This window comes from Leptonychotes weddellii, chromosome 9 (assembly GCF_054177405.1).
Source record: "Leptonychotes weddellii isolate Sample4059 chromosome 9, ASM5417740v2, whole genome shotgun sequence".
Classification (NCBI taxonomy): domain Eukaryota; kingdom Metazoa; phylum Chordata; class Mammalia; order Carnivora; family Phocidae; genus Leptonychotes; species Leptonychotes weddellii.
In genome coordinates, this window is record NC_138377.1 from 126,038,533 (window position 1) to 126,064,675 (window position 26,143).

General features: G+C 47.0%; 1 protein-coding gene and 1 non-coding gene across 3 annotated transcripts in view; both read right to left on the reverse strand.

Annotated features, from left to right (window-relative positions):
* The window catches only part of MORF4L1 (mortality factor 4 like 1), a 22,543-nt gene extending 9,065 nt beyond the window's left edge, over nt 1–13,478 (reverse strand). The window contains exons 1-6 of one of the 2 annotated variants that reach the window (XM_081831810.1): nt 13,263–13,478; nt 8,510–8,556; nt 6,786–6,853; nt 3,367–3,483; nt 2,236–2,322; nt 1,738–1,818 (exon numbers count right to left, since the gene is read on the reverse strand). In XM_081831810.1, the coding sequence (XP_081687936.1) occupies nt 1,738–1,818; nt 2,236–2,322; nt 3,367–3,483; nt 6,786–6,853; nt 8,510–8,556; nt 13,263–13,302 (440 nt within the window). In that variant the 5' untranslated portion in view covers nt 13,303–13,478. The remainder of the gene's footprint in view (nt 1–1,737; nt 1,819–2,235; nt 2,323–3,366; nt 3,484–6,785; nt 6,854–8,509; nt 8,557–13,262) is intronic. The other variant, XM_081831811.1, reaches the window with a different exon arrangement.
* Nucleotides 13,479–19,200: 5,722 nt separating this feature from the next.
* TRNAK-CUU (transfer RNA lysine (anticodon CUU)) lies at nt 19,201–19,273 on the reverse strand. The gene has a single exon. It is a non-coding gene; the product is annotated as a tRNA-Lys (tRNA).
* Nucleotides 19,274–26,143: the final 6,870 nt, after the last annotated feature.

Genomic DNA, 26,143 nt, shown 5'->3' on the forward strand with positions numbered 1-26,143 from the left:
TTTTTTTTTAAAGATTTTATTTATTTATTTGAGAGAGAGAATGAGACAGAGAGAGAGAGCATGAGAGGGGGGAGGATCAGAGGGAGAAGCAGACCCCCTGCTGAGCAAGGAGCCCGATATGGGACTCGATCCCGGGACTCCAGGATCATGACCTGAGCCGAAGGCAGTTGCTTAACCAACTGAGCCACCCAGGCGCCCTTTTCTACACCAACTTTTAACACGAGAAAGGATTAACATTAAATCAAAAGTATTTTATCGATAAAAATCCATCATATTCTCCCTTATGAGAAAGTTGCTGACTTTTAAGACTCACTTGCTATTAAAATCCTAATGACTACTACTACATGGCAGTTTTCCAAAGAACAGCATAATTTGTTACTGCTTTTTAATGAAAGCTACGGGCCGCCCTCAGTGGCACACCCACCCCTTGGCTATCAAATATCAGCTCGACAAAGGTCAACCTTCCACTGCCTAGTTCCCTTCATGACTAACATCTCATGTTTAGGTAGTAAAGGCAGACCACCAACTCTAAAGCAATACGATGTAATTCTGAGGAAAAACATACAAACTTCTCCTCAATAAATCCTATTTTAGAACAGTTACTTTTGATCCTTTGACAAGAACATGACCACTTATTAAACTACCTGTTTTTAAAATCTTTTTTTATTTTAAAGATTTTATTTGAGAGTGAGAGAGCAAAGGCAAGGGGAAAGGCAGAGAGAGAGGGAGAAGCAGACTGCCCCTGAGCAGGGAGCCCGATGCAGGACTCAATCCCAGGACCCTGTGATCATGACCTGAGCCAAAGGTAGACTGTACCTAAGCCACCCAGGCGCCCCCTAACCTACCTGTTTTTTTGTTTGTTTGTTTTTTAAGATTTTACTTATTCACGAGAGAGAGAGAGCGAGAGAAAATGAGAGGGCAGGAGGTGGGGGAGGGTCAGAGGAAGAAGCAGACTCCCCACTGAGCAGGGAGCCCAACGCAGGACTCGATCCTGGGACTCCAGGATTCTCGACCCGAGCCGAAGGCAGCTGCCCAACCAACCGAGCCACCCAGGCACCCCTAAACTACCTGTTTTTAAATGAAAATAATCAAGTCACAAAAAATAAAATTATCTTTTAATAAAAGTTTTTGATCTATCATGTGTGCATGACTTCCACACATAGGTTTTATTACCAAGATGTTCTAAATCTTAGGAGTTAACGAAAAGAAATGCCCCCCGCCCCCCCCACCGGGGTGGGTGGGTAATTTGAAACTTTAACATCTCACACATTCTTACCACGGGTTTCAAAAGAAGAGTTAAACAAAAGAGCAAATCTGCCCAAAAAATATCTTAAGACTTGTGTTCTACTGATAATACTCTATTTGTAAAAGAAAATACATACATGCACACACACACAAACACACCTTAAAAAGGGTTCTGGATGTACTCAATGCCACTGAATTACACACTTAAAAATGAGTTCAACGGTGAATTTTATGTTACGTATTTTTCACCATAATAAAAAAGGGGGCGAGGTGGTACAGAAAACCTGCTAAAGGAAATTAAGGAATTAATATGTAATTATTACGTATTTTCAACAACCCAACACTTGAGAACGGGATTCTCATTGGCGTTTTTCAAGTTAAAATGTTCCAGTTTCCATTTTCAATAAATCCTAATACATGATAATGAGTACTGAGTTTGAATTTCACTTATAAAACAATATACAAAATTAAAACAAAGATAGAGCTTCTTACACTTCAACATTTTTCTGTTGCAGACCAGATGTCTTCTTTCCTGGGGCAGCCCCTCTCATCTTCCCCTCCGCATACTGCTCCCTTCAAAAATAATTTCAATGGTTGTCATTAAATGAGTACTTATGTGGAAAAATAAACTGTGCCAGCTTGATTCCATCTGAAATTTATATTCAAACTGAGGTCCCACACCCCCTTCCCAAGTCTAACTCCCACAGAGCCTAGGAGGTAAGGAGATCAGTGAGTTTGCAACTACAGGACTTTCCAACAACAGCCTGCTGTCTTCTAACTCTATGGACAGACTCAAGAAATGACCAGTATCTACTTCCTTTTTCTAGGAAAGGCTTCTCTGATTGAAGTTTAAAGCCCCAACACAGCAGCTAACAGGTACCAAGAATCATTTTGTAGGTGGGGAGCCAATATGATTCTAGTATTCATTCCATTTCCCAAAATTAATTTGTAGACATTTCTCCTCCTATTCACGCTGCAAAACAAACTTACTGATTGGCTTTTTGGAGTTCTCGCTGTTTCTGCAGATTGGTATCCACGTATTTGAGTACTCTGCTTTCTGGAACCCATTCATCCCAACTGAAAAAGACAAAAGTTCAATTATCATTCAAAATTATTTTTACCACTATTCAGACTTTGTCCACCAATTACTTTTTAGAGATCTAAGAGGCAAGACTTCGGATTTCTCTGACAAAAATTTAGTAGGACTACAAATCCGTTCTCAACTAAAATGAAAATCTGTTCTATAAAGGAAGTAAACATTTCATATCCTCAAAAGCAGCATTCCAAATCTTAACCGCTAGATTATAAAAACAGATTATTCAAATCCTTTCTTCAAATGACTTAAGAGCATGGCACTTAGAGAGTCCCTAAGCAACTACCCTTACAGAATAAAGAGATCTTAAAGAATTTTAATTTCCAAAAAAAATGAAAGAGTCCATCAAAAGCGAATACTGTGTAAATTAATAGCAAAGTTACAGAACTAGCTGTGCATGATTTTCACCACCTGTAAAATGAGTGTTAACTATACCTACCTTTACAGAATTGTTACAAAAATTAAATAATACATGTAAAATAGTCAGGAGTCTGACATAAAATACACTCAAGGTAGGTCAGGAACATGATTAGGTCTACCACACTCAAACAACATCCAGACCAACTCAGCTAAGACTGTAGATCAAACCATTATCAGATGGTTTATCAGACTACATCATCCTCAACCTTCACTCACTCACTCATGAATGCACTTCCAAGACATAACCAGAGAGATGGCTTTTTAAACATCAAAAGGTAGAACCAACCACTCTAAAAATATCTAGTTGCTTAAGCATTCTGGCCCTTAGAAAAGCTCCTTCAAGATTTCTGATGTGGTTTTTCTCCAGAGGGGAAAACAAAAACAAGGTATTTCTTAGGGAATGCTGAACTATTCATGCAAAGTGACACTTTTCTCCTGCTGAGGGAGCTCCTTTAGTGACACAATTAGATGTATCCTCAAAGCAAAATCTTTCATTTAATGATTTCCCACCTCTGACCTCTTACATAAGATAGCCAAAAGGAGAATAAATAATTAAAAAGCAATCCTCAACATGATTTCCTAGAGAAAACTTTAAAACATGCATTTACCTAGAGGTCAGGAGGGGGTGGTGTACTGAGGGAGCTCCTTCAGGAACAGGAAAAAGGGCTACAATATCCTCACGTGTCTTCAAAGTTTTTTCAGAGCGCCTGGGCCTCACAGCACTTCTGATACAGACAGCATAGTACAAAGTAATCTCAGTAACTAGGTGCAGAATTTAGCTTAAGCTTTATTAAGATTTATTTACAAATGGAATATTTAAATGTCTGTGTCAACAAGTTCCAATAAGGAGTTTGAAAATTTAGAAATATATTATCTATTGTGCTTTTGAAAATATTTATATATTTACTAAAGTTTAAAAAACTCCAATTTGGAGATTGGGCTTTTGTTGTATGACTTTCTAAAAATAAGATACCTTACAAACCATTTTCAAAATGAGAATCTTATTTTTATTTATATATCTACTTGTATCTATTCCCATTCTCTCTAAATTAAGGGGAGCTGTCAAATTTTTATTTACCACAAAGCTCCATTTTAGATCCCTGCAAATCCCTTCTCACTCTGATATAAAACACATCTACATAAGCACTTTGATCTAAAAAACAAATCAAGGGGTGCCCAGATGGCTCAGTCAGTAGAGCATGTGACTCTTGATCTCCGGGTCGTGAGTTCAAGCCCCACACTGGGCACAGTATTTACTCAAAAAAAATTTTTTTAATTAAAAAATAACAAAAACCAAATCAATTCCAGAGTTTCCTTTATGTGTCAGAAGCTGAAAACCCTTGCTGAACCACAGGAAGATGAAATATCTTTTGCTCTGAGGAACATCACTACTAGGGTAGTAACTGAAGGCCAGACGTTCAGAAATTTTCACAGGTCACAAGCATAAGTTCAGAATTTTCTAAAAGCTTGTCAATAAATTCCAACATCACAGTGATCTGTGGCATTACTTACACAGTACTAAATATAAACATAACACACTTGCTGGGCATTTGAGTAACTCTTCCCATTTCAAAATGGGGTTTATTTAAAGCCTTCTCTAAATACTAAGATCGAATTTTTCAAAATTACGTATATTGATCTACATCCCAAATCACCTACAAAAAATACATCTTTGTTCATTAATATCCTCAATACATCTAAAAGATATTAAAGATCTCCAAAGTTCAGTGCCATTTTTAAATTTTTTCCAAGGAATCAGTACATAAAAGTAACTGAAAACAAATCTATGCAGCCTATCATTTTACTTGTGTTACTGAATTCTAACAAAGGAAAAAACGTTATTTTGACGTCGTAAAATCAGGAAATACAAGCATTTGACACTTTCATAATTTCTTATAAGCTACAAGTGCCACTCAAAACCCAAGTCTTTAAGCTGTACACATCTACCTGTAATTTTAAACAAAATATTGCACATAAAAGAGTTAAGCACAAAACCTGTGTGTTCACAGCTATTAAGATGAAATCCTAAAACACTTATTTACAAAAGTAAATGGGGAGGGAAGCAATCCTGTATCATGAATTTGCTGTTTTTCTTTTTGATTTCCTGGATGGACGTTAATTTTCCCACACATGATATGCACAAATGAGATATTTTATTACCTGGAGAGAATGGAGATTCTTTTTGTATCGTAATGCTCTCAACTTTACCCAATACTGACAGAGTATCCGCATGTACAATAAATCTAATACAAGACTGAAATACAGTTTAAATAGAGAAATCTACAATACACACCAGGAGCCATACGATGAACTTTCCTGGATATTAGAAATAATTTAGATACTAAAGAAATCACATTTAGGGGCGCCTGGGTGGCTCAGTCGGTTAAGCGACTGCCTTCGGCTCAGGTCATGATCCTGGAGTCCCGGGATCGAGTCCCACATCGGGCTCCCTGCTCGGCGGGGGGTCTGCTTCTCCCTCTGACTCTCCTCCCTCTCATGCTCTCTGTCTCTCATTCTCTCTCTCTCAAATAAATAAATAAAATCTTTAAAAAAAAAAAAAAGAAATCACATTTAAAATCATAGTTTATTTGTAAAAGACAAAAAGATAGTTTTCCCTATGGTTTTCCCAATTTCTCAATATTTAAAATCCTATCTGTCATTATGAGAAATAGTTTAAGTGGGGGAAAAAATCACAAGGAATGTGCTTTTACACATTTTAGATGTCCACCTTTCTACAACTATACTAATGGAAGAAAAGCGAAGGGTCTGGTTTTTTTTTTTTTAAGATTTTATTCATTTATTTGAGAGAAACACAGCGCGAGAGGAAACACAAGCAGGGGAGTGGGAGAGGGAGAAGCAGGCTTACCGCGGAGGAGGGAGCCCGATGTGGGGCTTTATTCCAGGACCCTGGGTTCATGCCCTGACCCGAAGGCAGATGCTTAATGACTGAGCCACCAGGCGCCCCAGGGTCTGGTATTTCTTAGCTAAAAGCACTTTGTGAAAAATTTTTCTAAAAAAATAAAACTGGGTCACCTAAACAACACCAAAATCACAGGGCCAGTGAGAGTCAGAGAATACCTTCTTCCACAGCACTAGAGTGCTCATCCAATCCGATGGCTTGCTCACGTGGGGAACCAGACACCAGAGCACAGCTCAGGAGACACAAAGCCTTAAAAGTTGCTAGCAAACAACCCCGGAAGAACTACTTTCTGGCAATCTTTGAACGACAAAACACCACTAATAAAAGTAATTTAAAACCTCTCACAGTAAAAATTATAGGCTCTTCTATTTCAAGCACCAAAAATGAATAAATTATTAGACATGATATTTGTGGGTCCCAAGGAGAAAGAGTCATAACTGAAAAAGAGAACTCCACTGGCTAGATATTCTAGAATATGTTCAATCTATGACCACTGTCCACTCCTGGCAATGGATCGATACACCACTCCTTTAAAAAAAAAAAAAAAAAAAAAAGGTTTAACTCTTCCAGGTGAAAAATTAGGTTCTGTAATTAAATTCTTCTATCCGTATTAAACCATATTCTAAAAAGTGAACACATGAAATCACTCTCTGCCAACATTTATGTTACCAAAGTTCAGAACATAAGTTGGTCATTACTTCCTAATCAAACATGCTCATCCTTTCTCCTTTTTTAGGCAGAAAAATCCAACTAGCTCTGAGTATAACTGTTTGCAGTAACATATATAGTAAATGAGTTTGTGCTAAGGCAAAAAACTAAAGCTGTCCTAAAATGTACTAAACCAAGAAAAAAAGCAGTTGGTTGACTAACAATTATTAGACATTATACTAGAGCACGAGAAATAATCCAAAAAATTTAAAATATAACGGCTACGTACCCTAGTTTCTACTACTTTCTCCATACTACAAATGTCTCACCCTTGCTTTGATACACCGAATACATTAAAACCGTACAAGAATTCAGAGGCGTGGGTTTGCAACACACGTGACACAGCCTACCTTGTTAGGAATAAAACATTGTTTTTAAAGATCTAATACTAATACTCACTTTTTATTCCAACCACTGTAATGTATAAAGTATTTCACTTGTTTGTCCTTTATGGCAACCTTTACACACTGAAATAGAAAAGAAAAAATTCACTCAGAAATAGGTTTTGAAAAAGATGACCACCTGTATGCTTTTCAGGTATACAATCTTTAAGACACTCCACTCAAACTCCGGTGGCCAAAACGAGCACGACACAATGTAACGGTCACAAAGAAGAGTGTTCAAGCTTCTCATTCCCATACATCAACAGTCATAAAACTGCCTCAAAGTCACCATCTGCTGGAGCTAGTCCAGCAAAGCAGAAAACCCATCATAAGAGGTCACCCTGAGCCTTAAATCAGTGGGCGCGATTATTAGCTCTCCAAGAACAGCTAACGGAAGCCATGTTTGCACTTTCTACCAGTCAGAAACCTACCAGTCAGAAGCCATTACATATTTCAAAAACAAATTCAGCTAAAGAAAATTATTTATACCGTACCATTAAAAAGTGTCATTAACTTATGGAAGGCAATAAACGGTTTTGCTGCAGAGTATTAGCAACTAGCCAATTTATACATGAAAAACATTTTATGTTCTTCTTAAAAGTGGCCTAAACAATTAGAATGCATGATTAGAGGAAGTTATCGACTATGACAAGTGATCACTATACAAAGTCTTTATCTTGAGCAAACCAAGAGAACCAGGATAGTTTAAGCTATTCCAACAGCCATTTAAAAATTGTTCACTGGAGTTTCTGCTGCCAGAGGGGGAAAAAAAAACCTGTCAGGTTAGCGGAGTTGACACAACAAAAATAATATGCAGGAATATAAATGATCAACAGAACTCACAACTTACTTACAAGCAGTGTTAGTATGCATCACTGAGAGATGTACATACACATAAGGTTAACAGATTCTCCATAAATCCAAATTCAGTCATTTTAGAACTTGAAAAACACGTTATCTAATCTATGTATTCAAAGCAACTGAAAAATAGTGAAAATTGTTATTATTTGGTCACACGGGCACTTCAAGACTGTTAAGACCATTTTCACGCATATACTCACCAAGAATGCTGTAGGAACTGTATTTAACTAAATGCTGTATTGTTTTGTATACCGTTTTTAAAAATTACAAGCATTAAAAACAGTTACACCTTACATATTTGCGCTGAAAGTTCCCAGAAATACTAAAAACACTTTTTACTGGGGAATTTATCATCTCATTTACCTCTGGCTAAATGTACAATCAGTTCTGACAACAGGAGCACACCCCATACAGGGGAAAGAAAGCCCCTAGCATTCAAACTCTGACAGACAAACCAACAAATAAAGTTAAATGTCCTCACATTTTTAACGTTCACTTTGATCTTTAACGTAGTCAAGTTAGCTCAGGGCTTACTCAGCATACTATATTCACACCCAAAACGGACTTTGGCAGTATTTTCTCACAAGTCACTAGCTACACATACAACTTGCTCCCACAACCAACCAGCCTTTTACCTTTCCCCTCAAATGCTCCTTCCAGCTGCTGGGCCTTCAGCAGGTCATAAGGTGAATGGCAAGGTGGCAATGCTGTATCTGACCCCCTCGGCAAGTAAGAGAAGATGACATGACGGACGCTATGGACTACCAATCTGTGAAAAAGGCAACTAACTCTCTTCCTACCAACCACTGAAATCTGATGCTCAAGAATCATCTAATCAGTCATTTCAGCTAACTTCTCAAAAGAAAACAGGTTTCATACCTTTGCTTCATAAAGAAGAGGCCCATGAAAGCACAGCACTCGTTCACCTGTAAAAATGAAAAAAAAATATCGAGTTAATTGTAATTTCTCTTCACATCTAAGGGTCACATGTGAGAACCATCACATCTGTACTCGCATGTATTCCTCGCAAAACCAGGAGAGTATGGCCATGTACAGATTAATACCTCGGATCAAACCTCAATAGCACCCTGCAACAAAAGCAGCTCAGTATGCAATGTAAACAGCAAAAAACAATTGATTAGAATGTCAATCCATTTAGACCATCAAATCATCTATCACCTGTTAAGCCAATAAAATTCTACAATATCTACCTTTTGGAAGGATTTGGGTTTTCAAAGTGTATCTCAGAATACAATTTTTAAAATATTTCCTTTTTTAAAATTTATTTGAGAGAGAACGCGCGCACATGCACCACCGGGGGGTGGGGGGGGGGGGCAAAGAGAGAATCTTCAAGCAGACTCCCCACTAAGTGCAGAGCCTGATGCCAGGCTCCATACCAGGAGCCTGAGATCAGGACCTGACCTGCAATCAAGAGTCGGACACTTCATGGTCCCAGGGTCCTGGGATCGAGCCCCGCATCAGGCTCCCTGCTCAGCGGGGAGCCTGCTTCTCCCTCTCCCACTCTCCTGGCTTGTGCTCCCTCTCTCTAGCTGTCTGTCTCTCTGTCAAATAAATCCTTTACAAAAAAAAAAAAAAGAGTCGGACACTTAACCAACTGAGTCACCCAGGTGCCCCTAAAATATTTCCATATTTAGGACCTTATGCTCTCCCTATTATTTCTGCTTCCAAACCTTTTACTGGTCAAGTAAAATAAGAATTCCAACTTTTGGAAATCACACTCTATGTCGAACTTAAAATTAAGACTTGCACGACTTAAGACCTGGAAGCCAACTCAGCTCCTCAGACAAAACAGGCTGTTAATTCCTGGCAGTACCTGAAGACTACATTTGATTATCGTAGAAATGAATTTCTTGCACATTATTTTCAGTCCCCTTGGATTTCATCAGACCCAAAGGTTAACAAAAGTAGTCCATCACAGATCGCTCTCTCAGCTCTAAAATTATTAAAGTGACCTACTAGCTCAACATTTTTTAAGATTTTATTTTTTTGACAGAAAGAGACACAGCAAGAGAGGAAACACAAGCAGGGGGAGTGGCAGAGGGAGAAGCAGGCTTCCCCACCGAGCAGGGAGCCCAACGCGGGGCTCGACCCCAGGACCCTGAGATCATGACCAGAGCTGAAGGCAGACGCTTAACGAATGAGCCACCCACGCGCCCCTAGCTCAACATTTTTTACTGAGAGCCGCGCGCACACACAAACAGTGGGGGCAGAGGGAGAGGGAGAGGCAGACTCCCCCCTGAGCGGAGAGCTGAGCAATGAGCGAGGAGCCTGAAGGGGGCTGATCCCAGAAACCTGAAATCTTGACCTGAGCCAAAGTCAGATGCTTAACCCACTGAGTCACCCAGGCACCCCAGCTCAACTCTTCAAAAATTATAGGGCAATAAAGGTTTTCACCATTTTAAAAAATTACTGCTACTTTTAAAAAAACTGACAACTTACAAACCTTCAACATTAAGTTATCTAAAGCAAATCTATATATTCACTTTCAACATATTTATAACCAGTCTTTCACATACCTACTTGTGCACCATTAGAAAAAGGGACACTGATATGTAAGCAAGTAATTTCGCACAATCTACTGGATTTCCTATGTTATCTTCATATGCAATAGGAGTGAATGATGAGCGACTAGGGAAACTGGTACAAAAGCATAGAAACATGACAAGGTGACACCATCAGACTACCTACTGTTTAAATATAAATAATTCGCCATCACTGGAGCACAGGATAAACATATAGAAGTAGAAATCAAAGTTACACAGATCATAGACTGCCTTACGTGTCATGTTACGAAGTCTGGACTTTATCCTGTAAGAAGGATTCCCAAATCTGACCAAGAGTCTCTTGGAGTTTTTAGAACTGCAGATTTTCAAGCTTCACCAGACATATTAGACCCTTCCTGAGCAGCCCCAGGAATTTTACTTTGATCAAAGTTCTCTATGTAATTCTTGTGCAGTGGTCCCCTCTGAAGAACCTGCCAGAGGTTGTTGGGCCTATGCAGAACTTCAAGTGGAGGCTGCAAATAGGGAGACCAGTCAGGGACTTCTCCCGGCAGTCCATGGTAAGAGAAACAGGTCTGAACCAAAAGCAGTGAGAAGTAAAGGACTGAGCAAAAGCAGTAAGTTTTAAACTGACCAGGCTGGAGGGAGCATTAACCAGAACAGGAAATGGAGGGAGGGGGCTTAAACCAGTTCTGGACTATGTTACAGCAGCGGCTACAGCACATCCAAAATGGAATCATCTAGTAAGCAGTTGGGTACCAAGTCTAGAGCTCAGGAGAGCGCTAGGCTGGAACCATCACTGAATACCATGGGATGAGAACGTGGGGATGTAAGCAAGGCACAGGGCTCACCAGCAGCACCAAAGATCACACCTGTGTCTCCTAACTTCACTCCCCAGGTACAGTTCAGAGACACCCTGAAGGGCGCCGGGGTGGCTCAGCTGGTTAAGCGTCCAACTCCTGATCTCAGCGTCACGAGATCGAGCCCCACTGTGGGCTCCATGCTGGCCATGGAGCCGGCTTAAAAATAAATAATAAAGACACCCTGAAAACGGCCTTATCCCTCCCTCTCCGGGCTGCTGCCAAAAACAACTATACTGAGACCAAGGCCCTTCTGACCTCCATTCTAGCTACCTGACCCTCCCTACTCTCTTGACGAATACACAGAGCTGGGGGCACAGGAGCCAGAACAACAAATGCCCACAGCCTCCTCTTCATGAAAGTGGAGAGAAGGACCTGTAATGGGGGAAAAGATAGGGCCTGTAAAGCCCTTCCCCACTCCTAACCCTTCCAGCATCCTGTGACAAAGGTAATTCTGTCCAGCGCTCTCGAATTCAAGGCTGAGGCGGTTCCAATCCCCCCCGTGGCCCGTACTCAGTGGGAGCACTCCAAATCTACCACCAGCCGGTCAATTCCTGACGAGTAAAAAGGCACTCCCTCCGACAACGGGCTAAGTGCCCAACGGTTTCACCGTTTTCCCTGCTCTCCGCTGCAACAGAATTTCAAAGGCAGCATCCAGTCCGGTACAAAACGGCCCCGGCGCTGAAAAAGTGCTGAGCCACCGTTAAACGAGGAACACGTCCAAGTTGAACGGAACCACGAAGAAAACGCCTCGCGTCGCATTTCCCCGATTACATAAGGCCACCCCTGCAGTGTTCCAACGCGACTCCGTTTCCCCTCGGGGCCGCCTCTGGTCTCCGAACGCGGCCGTGCGCTTCAGCGCCACACACGAGCGCGAAGCAGCGGCAAAGCGACGGCAGGCCGCACCGCGAGCAGCGTGCCGCCCTCACTTCCGGGAACGTGGTTCCCCCGCCGCGCACGCGCCGCCCCGGCGGCCCACGGGGTCTCCCCGGCGGTCACCCCTCCTCACTCCCCACCCGCTGCTTCAGGACGGGCCCCCAGAGCCGGGCAGCGCACGGCACCAGAGGAAACCGCACCGAGCCGCGCGCGCGCGCGACGACGTCACGTCCCGGTGACCGGCTGCGGACCCAAGCCCGCCAGGACTCTCAGGCACCAGGGAGCGTGCCATGTGAGCGCGCCTCCCGCACCGCAGCGCACGGCTGGGACCGAAACGCTTCATTTCATCTGTCCCAACAGCAGCTCTCTTCCAAGTTCACAGATCCGAGCCGCACGCACTGACCGAAACCGCCCGAGTAACGCAACAGGCGAACCCACGCGCGGCCGAGCCCGCCGTCACCTCCGCGGGGGCTGCCGGGGTCCGCGACTCCCCAAGTGACGCCGGCACAGCGCGCGGTGCGGACGCGCTCCCGCTCCGCTCCAACACTCTCCGCCCCTCGCGGCCCACGATGCGGGCTCCCCCCGACGACAGACGCGCTCACCGTGAGAGGCCGCCTCCCGCCGTCCGCCGGGCCTCGAGCGCCCGCTCGGCCAGCAGCGCCGCCGGCGGGCTCCGGGCGGGCGGGCGGGCGGGCGCACGGAGCACACCGAGGCCGCGCCGCCAGAACGCGCCCGCCCGCCCGCCCGCCCCGAGGACGCCCGCCGACGCCGGCCGCACAAAGGCCCTGCGCGGCCGCCAGGAGGGGGCGCTGCGCGCGCGCCCCGAGCCGGGCGCCGGCGGCCATGATGGCGCGGCCGCCGCACAGCGGCCATTTCGCAGCAACGCGCTCCTCCCGCGCGGGGCCCCGCCACGCCGCCCCCCGCCACGCCGCCCCCCGCCGGGCGCCCCCCCTCCCCTCGAGCCGAGGCGGGCGGGGCCGGCCGTGGGGCTGTCCCGGGCCTGGCGGCCGCCCCCCACACACCGCGCGCGGCCGCCCCTCCCCCACGCCACATCAGCTCCCCGCCGCCGCCGCCGCCGCCGCCGCCGCCATGGCGCGCCCGCCACCTCCCCACAATGGGCGGCCCCCGCGCCCGCCTTCCCCGGGGCGCCCGGCGCTCCCCGAGCTCCCCGCCCGCGCCGCACCCTCGCCCGCGGCCAAACCCGCCGCCGCCCGCCGCCCGCCGCCCGCCGCCGCCGCAATGCGCCTTCCTCACCAAGCCCCTGCCCGCCGCCCCCGGGCGCGGCCTGCGGCGCCCCCCGGCCCCCGCCGCCCCCGGCCGCTGCCCGCCCGCTCCCGCGCCGTCCGCCGCCTCTCCCTGACGGCCCGAACTCACCCTCCTGGAATTTGGGCTTCGGGTCCTGCTTCGGCGCCATTTATAAGTGATTCGCCGCCGCCTCCTCCTTCTCCCACCACCCCCGACTACCGCCCCCTACTCTCTACCCCACCCAGCTCCGCGTCAGACGCGCCGTCAGGCACCGCCAGCTCTACATCCTGGGCCCGATTTGCCAGCGCCCGCAGACCTCACCGCGCCGCGACCGCGCAGCCGCCGCCCCAGCCAACGGCCGCCCGCCGCGCACGCGCCGGTGCGCCCGCGCCGCCCCGGGGCACGCCGGGACCGGTAGTTCGGCGGGGCGGGGGAGGGGCGGCCGGCCCGAGAGCGCGGGGGGGCCCGGCCCCGCCCGGGGCGCCCCGCCCGCCGGCCCGCACCCCTGGAGCACACGCGGGGGCGAGGGTCCCCGCGAGCCCGCTCGGCGCTCCTCCGTGCCGCCCGCGTCCTAGAGTCCGGGGGTGGGGTGTGGGGGTGGCGGCTGTGGGCGCCCCGCTCCCGCCGCAGCCCCTCACCCGCCCCCCCCGACGGCGGTGGCCGCTGCCCGCCCCCGGCACCCACCCTGCCTTCTGCGTTGTGATTCTGCCACCCCCCTGCTCGTTCCTGAGGCCGCCACTCAGCAGCGTAAAACACGGGGCACAAGGGCGGGGACCCCGTCATCTCCCTCCTGCCCCTCGCCGCCCTCCGCGCGGACACGTCCCCGCCGGGACACACGCCTGCAATCGCGTCTGCGTCCACCTCCCCTGCTCAAGGGCTCAGCACATCCCCCGGGACACATAGACCTTAACTGATGGGATCTTAGTTCTCTTGCAGGACCCCGGGGTTGCTTTCAGGGCTCCACCGTCAAAACCCACGTCTTTCGACCTAAACCGTTGTGCACATTGTTTCTATTACTTTAGGGCCCCAGATGTGGAACGACTGAGTCAGAGGCCGGGGGCATGTTCAACAGCCTTGTGAAAGGCTTCATCAATTTACCTTTCAACCAACGATTTAAGAGAGCCTGTTTTCCCACATCTTGCCAACCATGCTATCCTCAGTCCCTACAGCCTGGTGTCCTGTGGACAGGAAACCAGACGGCGCGCAGAATCTCCTCCAGAAATCGGGGTGGTGCTTACCGGGGTGGGGGGGGGAGGGCTGACGAGGGGGTGCTTGTTGTGTGCTCCATCCTTCCCTGGCGTGGTTACACGGTGTTTACGTGTGTAAAGACTCATCAAGTTGTAGGGTTATGAGTAATGCACTTTACGAGTAAGGCACTTGGAAAAATTCATCACATTGTACAGTTACAAGTAATGCACTTTAATAAAAATATCTTTAAAAGTCACTTTATTGGGGGGCGCCTGGGTGGTGCAGTCGGTTAAGCATCTAACTCTTGATTTTGGCTCAAGTCATCATCTAATTTCAGGGTCCTGGGATGGATTCCCCAATCCCGCTCTGGGCGCTGGGTGGGGAGCCTGCTTAAGATTCTCTCTTCAGGCGGCCCTCTGTGCTGCCTCCCGCCCCCAGGACTCTTTCTCTCTCTCTCAAAAACAAAACAAAACATACAGGGCGCCTGGGTGGCTCAGTCATTAGGCGTCTGCCTTCAGCTCAGGTCGTTGATCCCAGGGTCCTGGGATCGAGCCCGAGCCCCGCATCAGGCTCTCTGGCAGGAAGCCTGCTTGTGTACCCTCTCTCACTGTGTCTCTCTGTCAAATAAATAAAATCTTAAAAAAAAAAAAAAAATACAGACAACTAGAAAGAATAATACACTACGTATCATGCCTGGTTTCCTTAGTATGTACTTCCAACACAGAAAGGTGTTCTCTTATATAAAACAATACCATTATCACACACAACACAATTAACTGTGATTCCCTAAAATCATTTAATTCCCATTCCATATTTCCTCACTGGCTCCCAAAATATTTGTATATTTGTTGCTTTTTTTTTTTTTCAAAACTGAATCCATTAAATGACATTTTGCATTTGGTTGTTAAATCTCTTAAATCTTTTTTAAATCTAGGCCAGAAGTTCTTACGGTAGGAATCCATGGATACAATTCAAAGGTAAAAAATTATGTCTTTATTTTCACCACATTCAAAGTGAAATTTAGCCTGTCCTTTCATTAAAAATGAAAGAAACAAACTACAACAATATCAGCAACACCTGTGGCTTTGCCACAATATAAACCAGATGTTTTCGTGTCACACGACAGTTCTTGTATATATCTCCAAGCTATCATTTACATTCATCATGATTTTGAAATTACTGTGCTTATTAGACCTGCTGCTAGATCTTGTTATTTAATGCATTTGAAATGAAGCATGTACATTACCATATTTTAAGATATTTTGATAACTTTATTTCAGTAGAATTGTTTTCCTTTATCATCCTATGTGTTTTTGTTTTGTACATTTGAAATCATTCTGAAAAGAGCTCGATGACCTCACCAGACTGCTGCAGGGTGGGAGGGGGCCCCCTGCACGAAACAGTCCACCCACATACACACTTTATTTTTAAAGGTATTAGTGTGTGTTCATGACATTTGCTTTCTGAAGAACCTGAGCCTTTTTGAATGTCTGACGTTCTGGATTTGTCTGATTGTTTACTCACGGCCTTACTTAACTCACGTCTCTTCTCCTTATACTTTCCATAAGCTTAAAGTTAGGTCTAAAGCCTTGATTAGATCTAAGTTGAGTGTTTTTGACAAGAATATCTTATAGGTGACGCTATGTACTTCTCATCTGGGTCACATCAGGAGACTCAGGATGTCTGTGCATCTCATCAGTGATGCTAAATCTGATCACTGGGCTAAGGAGGTTAGACAATTTTGTTTTTGCATAATCAAATAGTATTTAAATTTATGGAGATTTAAACATACATACAAAAGTGGAGGGGGTACTACGATGATGTATGCATCACTCAGCCTTTACAGTTATTAATCTTGTTTCGCTGCTACCGACCATTCCTCTCTCCACCAAAATCTGTAACGCAAATCCCAGATATGAGATCTATTTCCATCATAAACAAGTCAGTACACATCTCTTTTTTATTTTTTTTCTTTCTCCAAATTTTTATTTAAATTCCAGTTAGTTAACATACAGTGTAATATTAGTTTCAGGAATAGAATTCAGTGATTCATCACTTATTTACAACACCCAGTGCTCACCACAAGTGATTCATCACTTATTTATAACACACAGTGCTGTTTTTTAAAATACAATACTGTTATTACATTTAAAAATAAATAACTTCTTAGTATCTTCAAGTATCCAGTCAGCAAATAGATTCTCCAGATTGTGGTCATACATGTGTTTTTACGAGTGGTTGGTTCAAATCAGGATCCAGACACAGTTCACTCATTTCTTTGCATTTCATTTGTAAGTTATCTCTCTCTTTTTCTTGCCCTTTGCTTGTTAAAGAAACTGAACCACAGAGAATTAGCGCACTTTCTTAAAATGAATCATTAATAGAATAATTGAATGCCAAGTCTTGTAATACGAGTTCCATGGGAGAGTAAAGTGTGTTTGATTTGGCATATCTTTGAATATATTCTTTTAGCAAAAATAGTAATCAATCATCAGTCAACATAATAAATCACCAGCCAGCAACAAGAAAAAAACATCCTTTGAGATCAAGCTCATTTTTAAATGTTACTTCTGTTAGGGGTGCCTGGGTGGCTCAGTTGGTTGAGTGACTGCCTTTGGCTCAGGTCATGATCCTGGAGTCCTGGGATCGAGTCTCACATCCGGCTCCCTGCTCAGCAGGGAGTCTGCTTCTCCCTCTGACCCTCCTCCCTCTCATGCTCTCTGTCTCTCATTCTCTCTCTCTCAAATAAATAAATAAATAAAATCTTTAAAAAAAAAAAATAAATAAATGTTACTTCTGATGGAACTGTGGCCCTAACTCCCTCCCTGGAGCTGAACGTTTGCATCCAATCAAACCATCGCTTTTCCTAAAGCTTTTAAAATGAAATGAAATGAGATGAATGGTAATTACTTAATACAGAGCATTCAAAAATAAATTTTAAATCAAAATCACCTCCTAATAGAATGCTGATTAAATTAGTGTCCTGGGGCTACCATCACAAGGTGCCACGAGTGGGTGGCTTAACAACAGGAATTTACTGTCTCACAGTTCTGGAAGCCAGAAGTCTGAGATCAGGGTGTGGGCAGGGCTGCTTCCTCTTGAGCCCGGGAGGGAGAACCTGCTCTGGGACTCTCCTTCTAGTTCTACTGGTAATGCTTGGTGTCCCTGCCTAGTGGAAACACTCCACCCTCTGCCTACATCCTCACATGGCCTTCTCTCTTGTGTCCAAAATGTGCATTTCTGGGTGTGTGTCTGTGTCCAAATTCCCTCTTTTTATAAAGACACCAGTCGTACTGGGTTGAGAGCCCTTTCTACTCCAGTATGAACTCATTTTGATTAATTACATCTACAAAACCCCTATTTCCAAATAAAGCTGTCTTCCGGGGTACTGGGGATTAGGGCTTCAACACATGCATCTTATGGGAGTGCAATTCAACCCATAACACAGTGTTCAATTTAAAATGGATGCATGGGGGTGCCTGGGTGGCTCAGTCGGTTAAGCATCTGCCTTCGGCTCAGGTCATGGTCCCAGGGTCCTGGGATTGAGCCCCACATCGCATCGGACTCTCTGCTCAGTGGGGAGTCTGCTTCTCCCTCTTCCTCTGCCTGCCGCTCTCCCTGCTTGTGCTCACTCTCTCTCTGTCAAATAAATAAATAAAATCTTAAATAAATAAATAAATAAATAAATAAATAAAATAAAATGGATGCATGATGAATACTTCTGGGGAAAAGAGTGTACTTACGGTGATGAGCGCTGGGTAATGTCCAGAATTACTGAATCACTGTGCAGTACACCTGAAATTAATATAACACTGTATGTTAACTATACTGGAATGAAAAATCAATAAATCAATAGCTGGGTGATATCTTCATTGACTTCTTGTCAATTTACCAGTTTACCTCTTCTCTGACGGATGGGATTTTTGCCTTTTGAAAAATTCTACATCACCCGCATCACCTAAAGATTTTTTAACTACTGTAATAATAGAGGTATTTAGCGATCTTCATTTCTGATGCTGAAATTTTCCGTGTGTTTCTTCCAGAGTCTGACATTGTATCTTGAATTGATGATAACAGCATCCGGTGGCTGTGGAGAATATCTGGGAGTTGCTAGGAAGGATGGAAAGTATCTAAGATAAAACATTTGCAGTTGTCAACATAAAAGCCACGTTTTGCCCCTAAGAAATTGGGTTCTTTTAGGAAAACCTATGCAGGAAAAGGTCTTTTGAGACTCCCAAATGGCAGATGGAAAAATGTTCAGTTTGAATCACTAACTTGGGGGGAAAAAACGTTAAAATAGTCCTAACGGTCTGTTCACAACAGCTACCCCATTAGCTGATCACTGAAACCGTCCTTGGGGGGTGGGGGGCTTTAAACAGCCCCTGATAACCAGGGCCCTTCCCAAGGGCAGAAAGCAAGTGAATTTAAGGACAGGAAATCAATATGCATAATAAACCCCTCGAGTCACTGCTGATCTCCAAATTAATCAATACTGCACAGCATTCAATTAAATATTAAGTAATTATAAATTAAATATTAATTAAAAATACACATTTCAGACGTTTTGGCAGAACCCCACAACCTCATTAATGTTCAGTCCTCTTATCCCTAACATCCGACTCACTGGCCCTCACACAGAGCGCGCTGCGACAAGGGTTTTTCTGCCCCACGTAACCGTGAACTGTGTACTCAGGATGAAATTGTTCCCCAGCCTGATTGTCCCCCTTTTTAAACCGGTTAAGTCTTGGCAGTTTTTTACGTGTTGCATTGTTTGAAAACGAGAAGCTGCAGGTCGCAGTGAGCACCGTGGATGGAAAACACACTGGTGAGACCGGGCTTGACGAGCCCCGAGGGCTCCTTAGAAAAGCAAAACCGCAGCCGCCCAACGTGGGGCTCGAACCCACGACCCTGGGATTAAGAGTCCCATGCTCTACCGACTGAGCTAGCCGGGCAGGCGGAAGCCACTTCTTTTCTGGAGCCTTTCAAAGGAATAAGATTATTTTAACCTGCTCGAGATTTATGTTTCTCATTAGTTTTATTTTTCATATTTTGGGGGTAGAGTTTTTCACTACTCTCAACATTGCGGTTCATTTCTGATTCTGCGCACACAAACTTTTATTGTCTGATAAAATGTGCAGACGGCCCTCTAGTGGTCAGAGGGAAGGCCGGCCACACAGGGGACCCCCACTGCGGCCTGGAGACGGGAGTGGGCGTGGGGGCGGGGGCCGCGGAGGTGCAGGACACCTGCTCGCGTCCATCCCGGAGACCCCCGGGGCAGGTGCTCGCCCGCCCCATGCAGGGGGGCCTAAGAGGTGCCGGACACCTGCTCGCGTCCATCCTGGAGGCCCCGGGGCGAGACTCTCGCCCGCCATGCAGGGGGACCTAGGAAGCGCCAGACACCTGCAGGCCCTCCCAGAGACCCCCGGGGCAGGAGTTCGCCCCCCATGCGGGGGGCAGGGGAGGTGCTGGACACCTGCGTGGACGCATATCCTGCAGAAAAGCTCAGAGCCCAAGGCACAATAGTAGAGCTAGTTGGCCTCTGGGGGCCCGTGTGCGCTTGAGGTTTCTGGAATTTTTCTGAGGTTTTATGGGATTTTGCAACTAAGCCATGCCATATTGTTCACACAGTAGACGGTTATGGAAAAACTAAGCAGTCTCAGAAATTAATTGAAAATGCCATATGGTGTTTTTCGCCTACAGATCTAAAAGGTGAAGACCTTTATCCTATAGACTGGTAACACCTCAGTGTGGGAAGGGACACTATTTCAAGCCTCTCCCCACTAAAACTGAAAAATCAAAGACTTATTTTGCTTTTCTAGTAGGAACTGTAGTTCTCATCACCACCTAGTTCCCATTGATGAGGGAGTGCTCTACTTCATAGGAAAAACAAAAAACAAAAAAACACACATGTAGGATGAGTAAAAGCATAATTTCACAAACCTTTAGAAACAAGGATGATCAAATTGTAGTTAAACCATTACATTAATAGTTGGTGGGAACTGGATATACACAACGATCAAAGTAACAGGACCCATGTTACTCCCTAGATGCAGGAGGGGCAGTTGAGTGGAAGAATGGACAGATTGGCTGTCACCACCCTGAGAAATTCATCTGAGTTTTGCTAGTGGCTTTACTAAATCCTCAACAAGAGCATGTGTCTCTGGTAGGAACACAATTCGAAGTACACAGGATCAGGGGTAATTATTTATTCTATCCAAAAATGTTTTGTGTGTATTTGCCAGCCATTAGCTATTAATTCCAGTTCATAGGAAGTGAAGAGGCATGATGAACCAGACAAATGGCACCACTCGGAAGCAGTAACACAAAATCAGAAGATGGGAAACCTGCAGGACAACTGGCCCAGGGTCTTCATTGAGTATTGTATTCCTAGAAATGATTTCTGCTAGATGAAGGGGCCCAAGGGCCATAACAGGCAGATAGGTGATCCTGGATCGGACACTGTTCTGGATAAACCAGCTATCAATCAGATTTGGGGATCCATGGGGAAAAGTGAGTATATTTTGAATATCAGATGAGCTGAAAATTCACTATAGGAGAAAAGTGGAGGTGGCTGATTGAAAGAAGGAGATTGCAGGCAAAACGTAATCTCTCCTCTTAGGAAAAGAAGGCCACGTAGTAAGATATTAATGGTGACACTTGGGGAATAGGAATCCCAAGTTTTACTTTTTGAATTTTTGTTTGTCTTTATTCTCTAGCTCCCTAAAATGCATATATATACTTGTATAATCATAAAAAAGGTTATTTAAAAAAATAGATGAGAAAGAAAAAAGAAAGTAAAACAAAGGTATGACTGGAGAATGAACATTTTCCGTGTTCATACGTTACTTTACAATTAGGCTGACAGGAATGAGAACCCAGAAGTGCTGGATTCTTCTCATGTATAAGAGGACTGCAAATCTGGTCCACACCTTCCTAGCAGTCCTGGCAAAGGAGGAAAGCTGATCGTTGTGGAGCTCAAAGTACCCTCGATATTAAGCTGTTTAAACCAAACTAATTCCTAGGGTACCAGGACCAAAATGATATAGCTCAATAGAGCCTGTTATTCAGAAAGAACTGTTCTGGGACCAAAGATACCTGGATCTTTGTTCCTTTGGAAGTTGTGTATGTGTGTTTCTTGTTTTCAAAATTGTGATGAAATAACACAATACATAAAATTCCCTGTTCTAACCATTTTGAAGCGTACAGCTCAGGGGCATTAAGTGCATTCATGTAGTCGGGTAACCATCACCATCATCTGTCCCCAGAACTCTTTCATTGTCCCAAACTGACGCTCTGTGCCCATTAGACACTAGGTCCCCCTCTGCCTCCCCCAGCCCCTGGGACCTGCCATTCGACCCCTCTAGGTACCTCATACAAGTGGAATTATATGGGACTTGTCCTTTTGTGATGGCCTATTTCGCCAAGCATATTGTCTTCAAGGTTCATCCATGTTGTAGCAGGTGTGAGAATGTCCTTCCTGTTTAACGCTGAGTGATAGTCCAGCGTGTGCATGTGCCCCCTTGTGTTTATCTCTTCGTCTGTCAATGGACAGCCGCGTTACTTCACCTTCTCTCTGAATGTTGGTGTACAAATACCTGTTGGAATCCCTGCTTTCAACTCCTTTGGGCATACATCCCAAAATGGAATTGCTGGGTCCTAGGGTAATTCTAAGTTTAGTTTTTTGACGCAGGTCTTCTGCAATGTTTAGCCTTCGTGCAAACCATTTCCCAAATGCGGACCTCTATTTTTCAGCTGCAAAATATGAGGGTAGGGGGAGTGAGAAAGGGCTTCAGGAGGTCCCTAAGGAGCTCATGAACTAGTGACCGCCCAGGCTCCAGAATGAAAGTGCTGGTCTCCATAGAAGCTCCCTGAGTACAAGGAGAAAAGCTCTTCTTCCCAAGAGGCATGACCTGACTACCATTAGGTGCTGGTCCTGGGAGGCCTGGGGGCAAGGATGGAGGGATGGAGGATGGGGGGCTAAGGTTGCACAGGCCGGCAGCACGACGGGGCCCCTCTGCCCCACACCACCTGACCCCAGCATCTCCTGCCCCGCCCCCTCTCCATTCACCTTCTCTGTTCCGAGACAGGATCCAGGCCAGCCTGAAACACAAAGACACTTGAAATCTCAGTAGGGATATTTCATTCAAAGGAACCCTACCATCTTCTAGTGTCACCATGGAAACGGCTGAGATGAGAACCAGTCTGGCCTCCTCCCCTCTCCCCTCTGGGTACCAGCTGCAGCTAAACCAGACCCCTCGGTGATCTGGGGGAGACCTCTGAAGCCAGCACCATCTTTCGGATCTTTCCCCTAAAACTCTCCAGGGCTGTCCACTGCCTCGGGATGAAGTCCGAAGTCTGAACCCCGTAATCAGACCTGCCTGGTCTTGATGGGTCTTGCTTCGCTTCTTGGCCTCGACACCCACCCCACCCCCGCCCGCCCCCACCCCGTGCCTGCGGCTGCAGCCACACTAAGCTGGGAAGAGCAGAGCCATGTGTCTGCAGGCCTCCAAGTGCCCTTCTCATGGGCCTGGTGTCTCACTCCCCAGTCTCCCTTCCCAGCTCCATCCTAGAAGACCCTGGTCAGGAGGCCCTTCCCCAGGAAGGCGTTACTGCTTCCCAGATGGCAAACACACTCTTCTTTGCACACCCACGGTCGACCACACTCCCTTCTGACTCAACGCTGTCCCTCGGTCCAGTGCGCAGAGAGTAAGCCCGTGGGCATTGGCCTGAGACCAGCTGGGTTCAAATGCCCACTGGGCACCCTTACAGCCTGCGGTTTGCAAACTGCCCGCTGGACTTCAGAGAAGCCTGCACGAACGGATATGTGTGCCACAGGGCACTTGACTGCCTCACTGGGCTGTGGGTCTGGCAGGACGAGGACCTGGTTTCCCGCCCCTGGTGCCCCCCACCTGCCAGGTGCTCTCCACCAATGATCTCATTCATATCAAGGAGACAGGCTTGCCGTAGGGAAGGAGCAGCCCAGGGCCACCCCTGGGCATCGTGGGGGTGGGGCGGGGTGGCCTGGCGGTCAGGCAGGGCCACGCTGCTGCCAAACTCCCCAAAGGCTGTCGGGAAGCCAATAGATGCCAAGAGCATTGGTGAGGAAGGACAGGAACAGGGACCCTCCTACACGCTTGGCGGGAATGGAACCTGGCCGCGGAGCTGGAGAACGGCAGGCAGGTCCCCAGAAGGTCGTGCCCAGAGTTACCCTCTAGCCTGGCAGGGCCACCCCTAGCATGGACCCAAGGGAAACAAAAACATGTCCCCACAAAACCTGTACCCAGTGTTCAGGTCTGGGGCCTGCTTGGGGTTCTCTCTCTCCCTCTCCCTCAGCCCCTTCCCTCTAAGGAACAAAAAAATGAATTTTATAGTATGTAAATTATATCTCAATAAGCTATTATTTTAAAAAGAAGGGGAAAAATGCCAAAACAGGATACGAGTTTAGATATATTCTAAATATTTAAGTTGCAAGATAAATGTTTACGTTTTTACATCTTGTCAGTGTGTTTAGTGACAGAATATACAACTTCATTTGGATAAAAGGTCAAATGTCTAAAGTCTAAATCTCTAACAGCCCCGGGGGAGGTAAGGCCTGGAGCAGAGGGGCTTCCTGTTTCTGCAACCCCCCCCCCATTTGCTCCGTGACGTCAGGCAAGTATCTCTCCCACTCCGGGCCCCAGATTTTTCATCCGCATAACAAGGAGACCCCACACACACACCAGGGTCCTGCGGGCTGTGCCTCCTCTCTGACCTCTGGGACAGCAGGCAGAACTCTGGGAGGGCTCCCACGCCTTCCCACCCGGGCCCTCCAGGGCATCTGTGCAGGTTGAGGACAGAAAGGAAACTGTGAGCCCCGTGTGCTCACAATGGTGCCATTGTGAGCCCAGCAGAGCCTCTTTGTTCTTTTCAGCTCAACCTCCCAGCCTGTGGGATCAGTGTCCACTGGCCAGCTCTGCAAGGGGTGGGCCGTGGGGCTGGGGAGTGCTGTGGACCAGCGCCAAGAGCGTTCAGCGGGCACTTCACAGTAATGACTGTGGGGCTCGTGGGGTCTGCGAGGACCAGAAGCACCATCAGCCTGGCTGGATGCGTGGCCTGTGGGAGACCACACAGCTAACAAGAGCAGGGCTGGGCCTCCGGCTCGTCTGTGCTGCGGGCCGGGGCTCAGCACCCTGGCGGCCACTTGCTCTCGTGCCCCTTCTCATTGCCCACGACCTGGCAACTCGCCTAAGCGCTGTGCGTGTGTGTGTGTGTGTGTGTACCCACTGAAGCCGCACAACCGCCCTGGGAGGAAAGTGTTGTGTTACCATCCTAGGGATAAGGGCACTGGGGCACAGAGTGGTTGAGTCACTTGCTCAAGGGCACACAGCTAATGAATAATAGAGCTGGAACACGGATGAGGCAGCCCGCCCCAGCACCTCACTTCTGACCTTTCACTTTCTGGAGCTCAGGAAGGCGGGCTGACAAGGGATTTAAGGAGAGCTGAACGGGCGCCGTGGGGCAGGCAGACGAGGGGCCGGGGATGGACGCTTGTGAGGCTGGATCCGAAGGGCCCGCGGGCCAGCCCACCAGCTCCTCTGACTGTAGTTAAAAAGGGATCACAAATCTGGATTTTAACTAAAAACTCCTGATGTTTTAAATGTTGGCAACTAAGGGTTTTTTTTAATTCTAGCGAGAGAGCGCCTGTGCGCATGCGCGGGGGAGGGGCAGCGGGCGCTGACGTCTGGCGGGCTCCTCGCTGAGCCCCGAGTGGGACCCCGGGACCCCGGGACCAGGACCTGAGCCAAAGTCAAGAGCCCAGCGCTCAACCCACTGAGCCACCCAGGCTCCCGGGCAGCCAGCGCCAAGCCCCTGAACAAAACCCGCCCGTGGGCAACGTCCAACCCGCAGGCTGCCGGTCTCCACCCTCTGCCCTGGGCTCGTTCAGTCCCTGGACCCCCCAGGACCGGTTGGGTGGTGGGGCCAGGCCTCCCTGCCCCCCTGCCATCCCAGGCGCGGTGGGGGTCAGCTGAGGGCTGGGGGTCCTGCCACCAAGGCTGAGAGCAGATGCCCGGCACTGCTCCACCCAAGGCATCCTCTCCAGGTCCAGCCCCTGTCCCCAGGGCTGCAGCTGTGTCCACCATGTGTCCTCCGGGAGGACTGCGCGCACGGCGCCCTGGGCCCCTGACAAGCCCTGTCCTTCCGGAGGGTCGGATGACCTTTGACCTCACCCTCACCTCCCCCTTAGTTTTTTTGGAAGCCGATACATTTCACAGACTCTTAGAGCAGGAAGTCACCCAGTTGCTCATTTTACAAAGGAGGAAACAGGTCCCCACCGGGCCATTTTACAATCTCTGAGACGTGAACAGATGCTGGTTCACCAATGTTCTGCGACATTATTCACAACAGCCACATCAGTTGTCTCCCAACAGGTCCGTAGACACACGAAACACAATATACACACACAGTGGGATATTCTTCAGTCATAGAAAGGATTCTTGGGGCGCCTGGGTGGCTCAGTCCGTTGAGCATCTGCCTTCGGCTCAGGTCATGATCTCAGGGTCCTGGCATCGAGCCCCATTTCGGGCTCCCTGCTCAGTGGGGAGCCTGCTTCTCCCTCTGCCCCTGCTCATGCACTCTCTGTCTCTCTCTCAAATAAATAAATAAAATCTTTAAAAAAAATCTGAGGGGCACCTGGGTGGCTCAGTCAGTTAAGCGTCTGCCTTCGGCTCAGGTCATGATCCCAGGGTCCTGGGATCGAGCTCCGCATCGGGTTCCTTGCTCTGCGGGAAGCCTGCTTCTCCCTCTCCCACTCCCTCTGCTTGTGTTGCCTCTCTCGCTGTCTC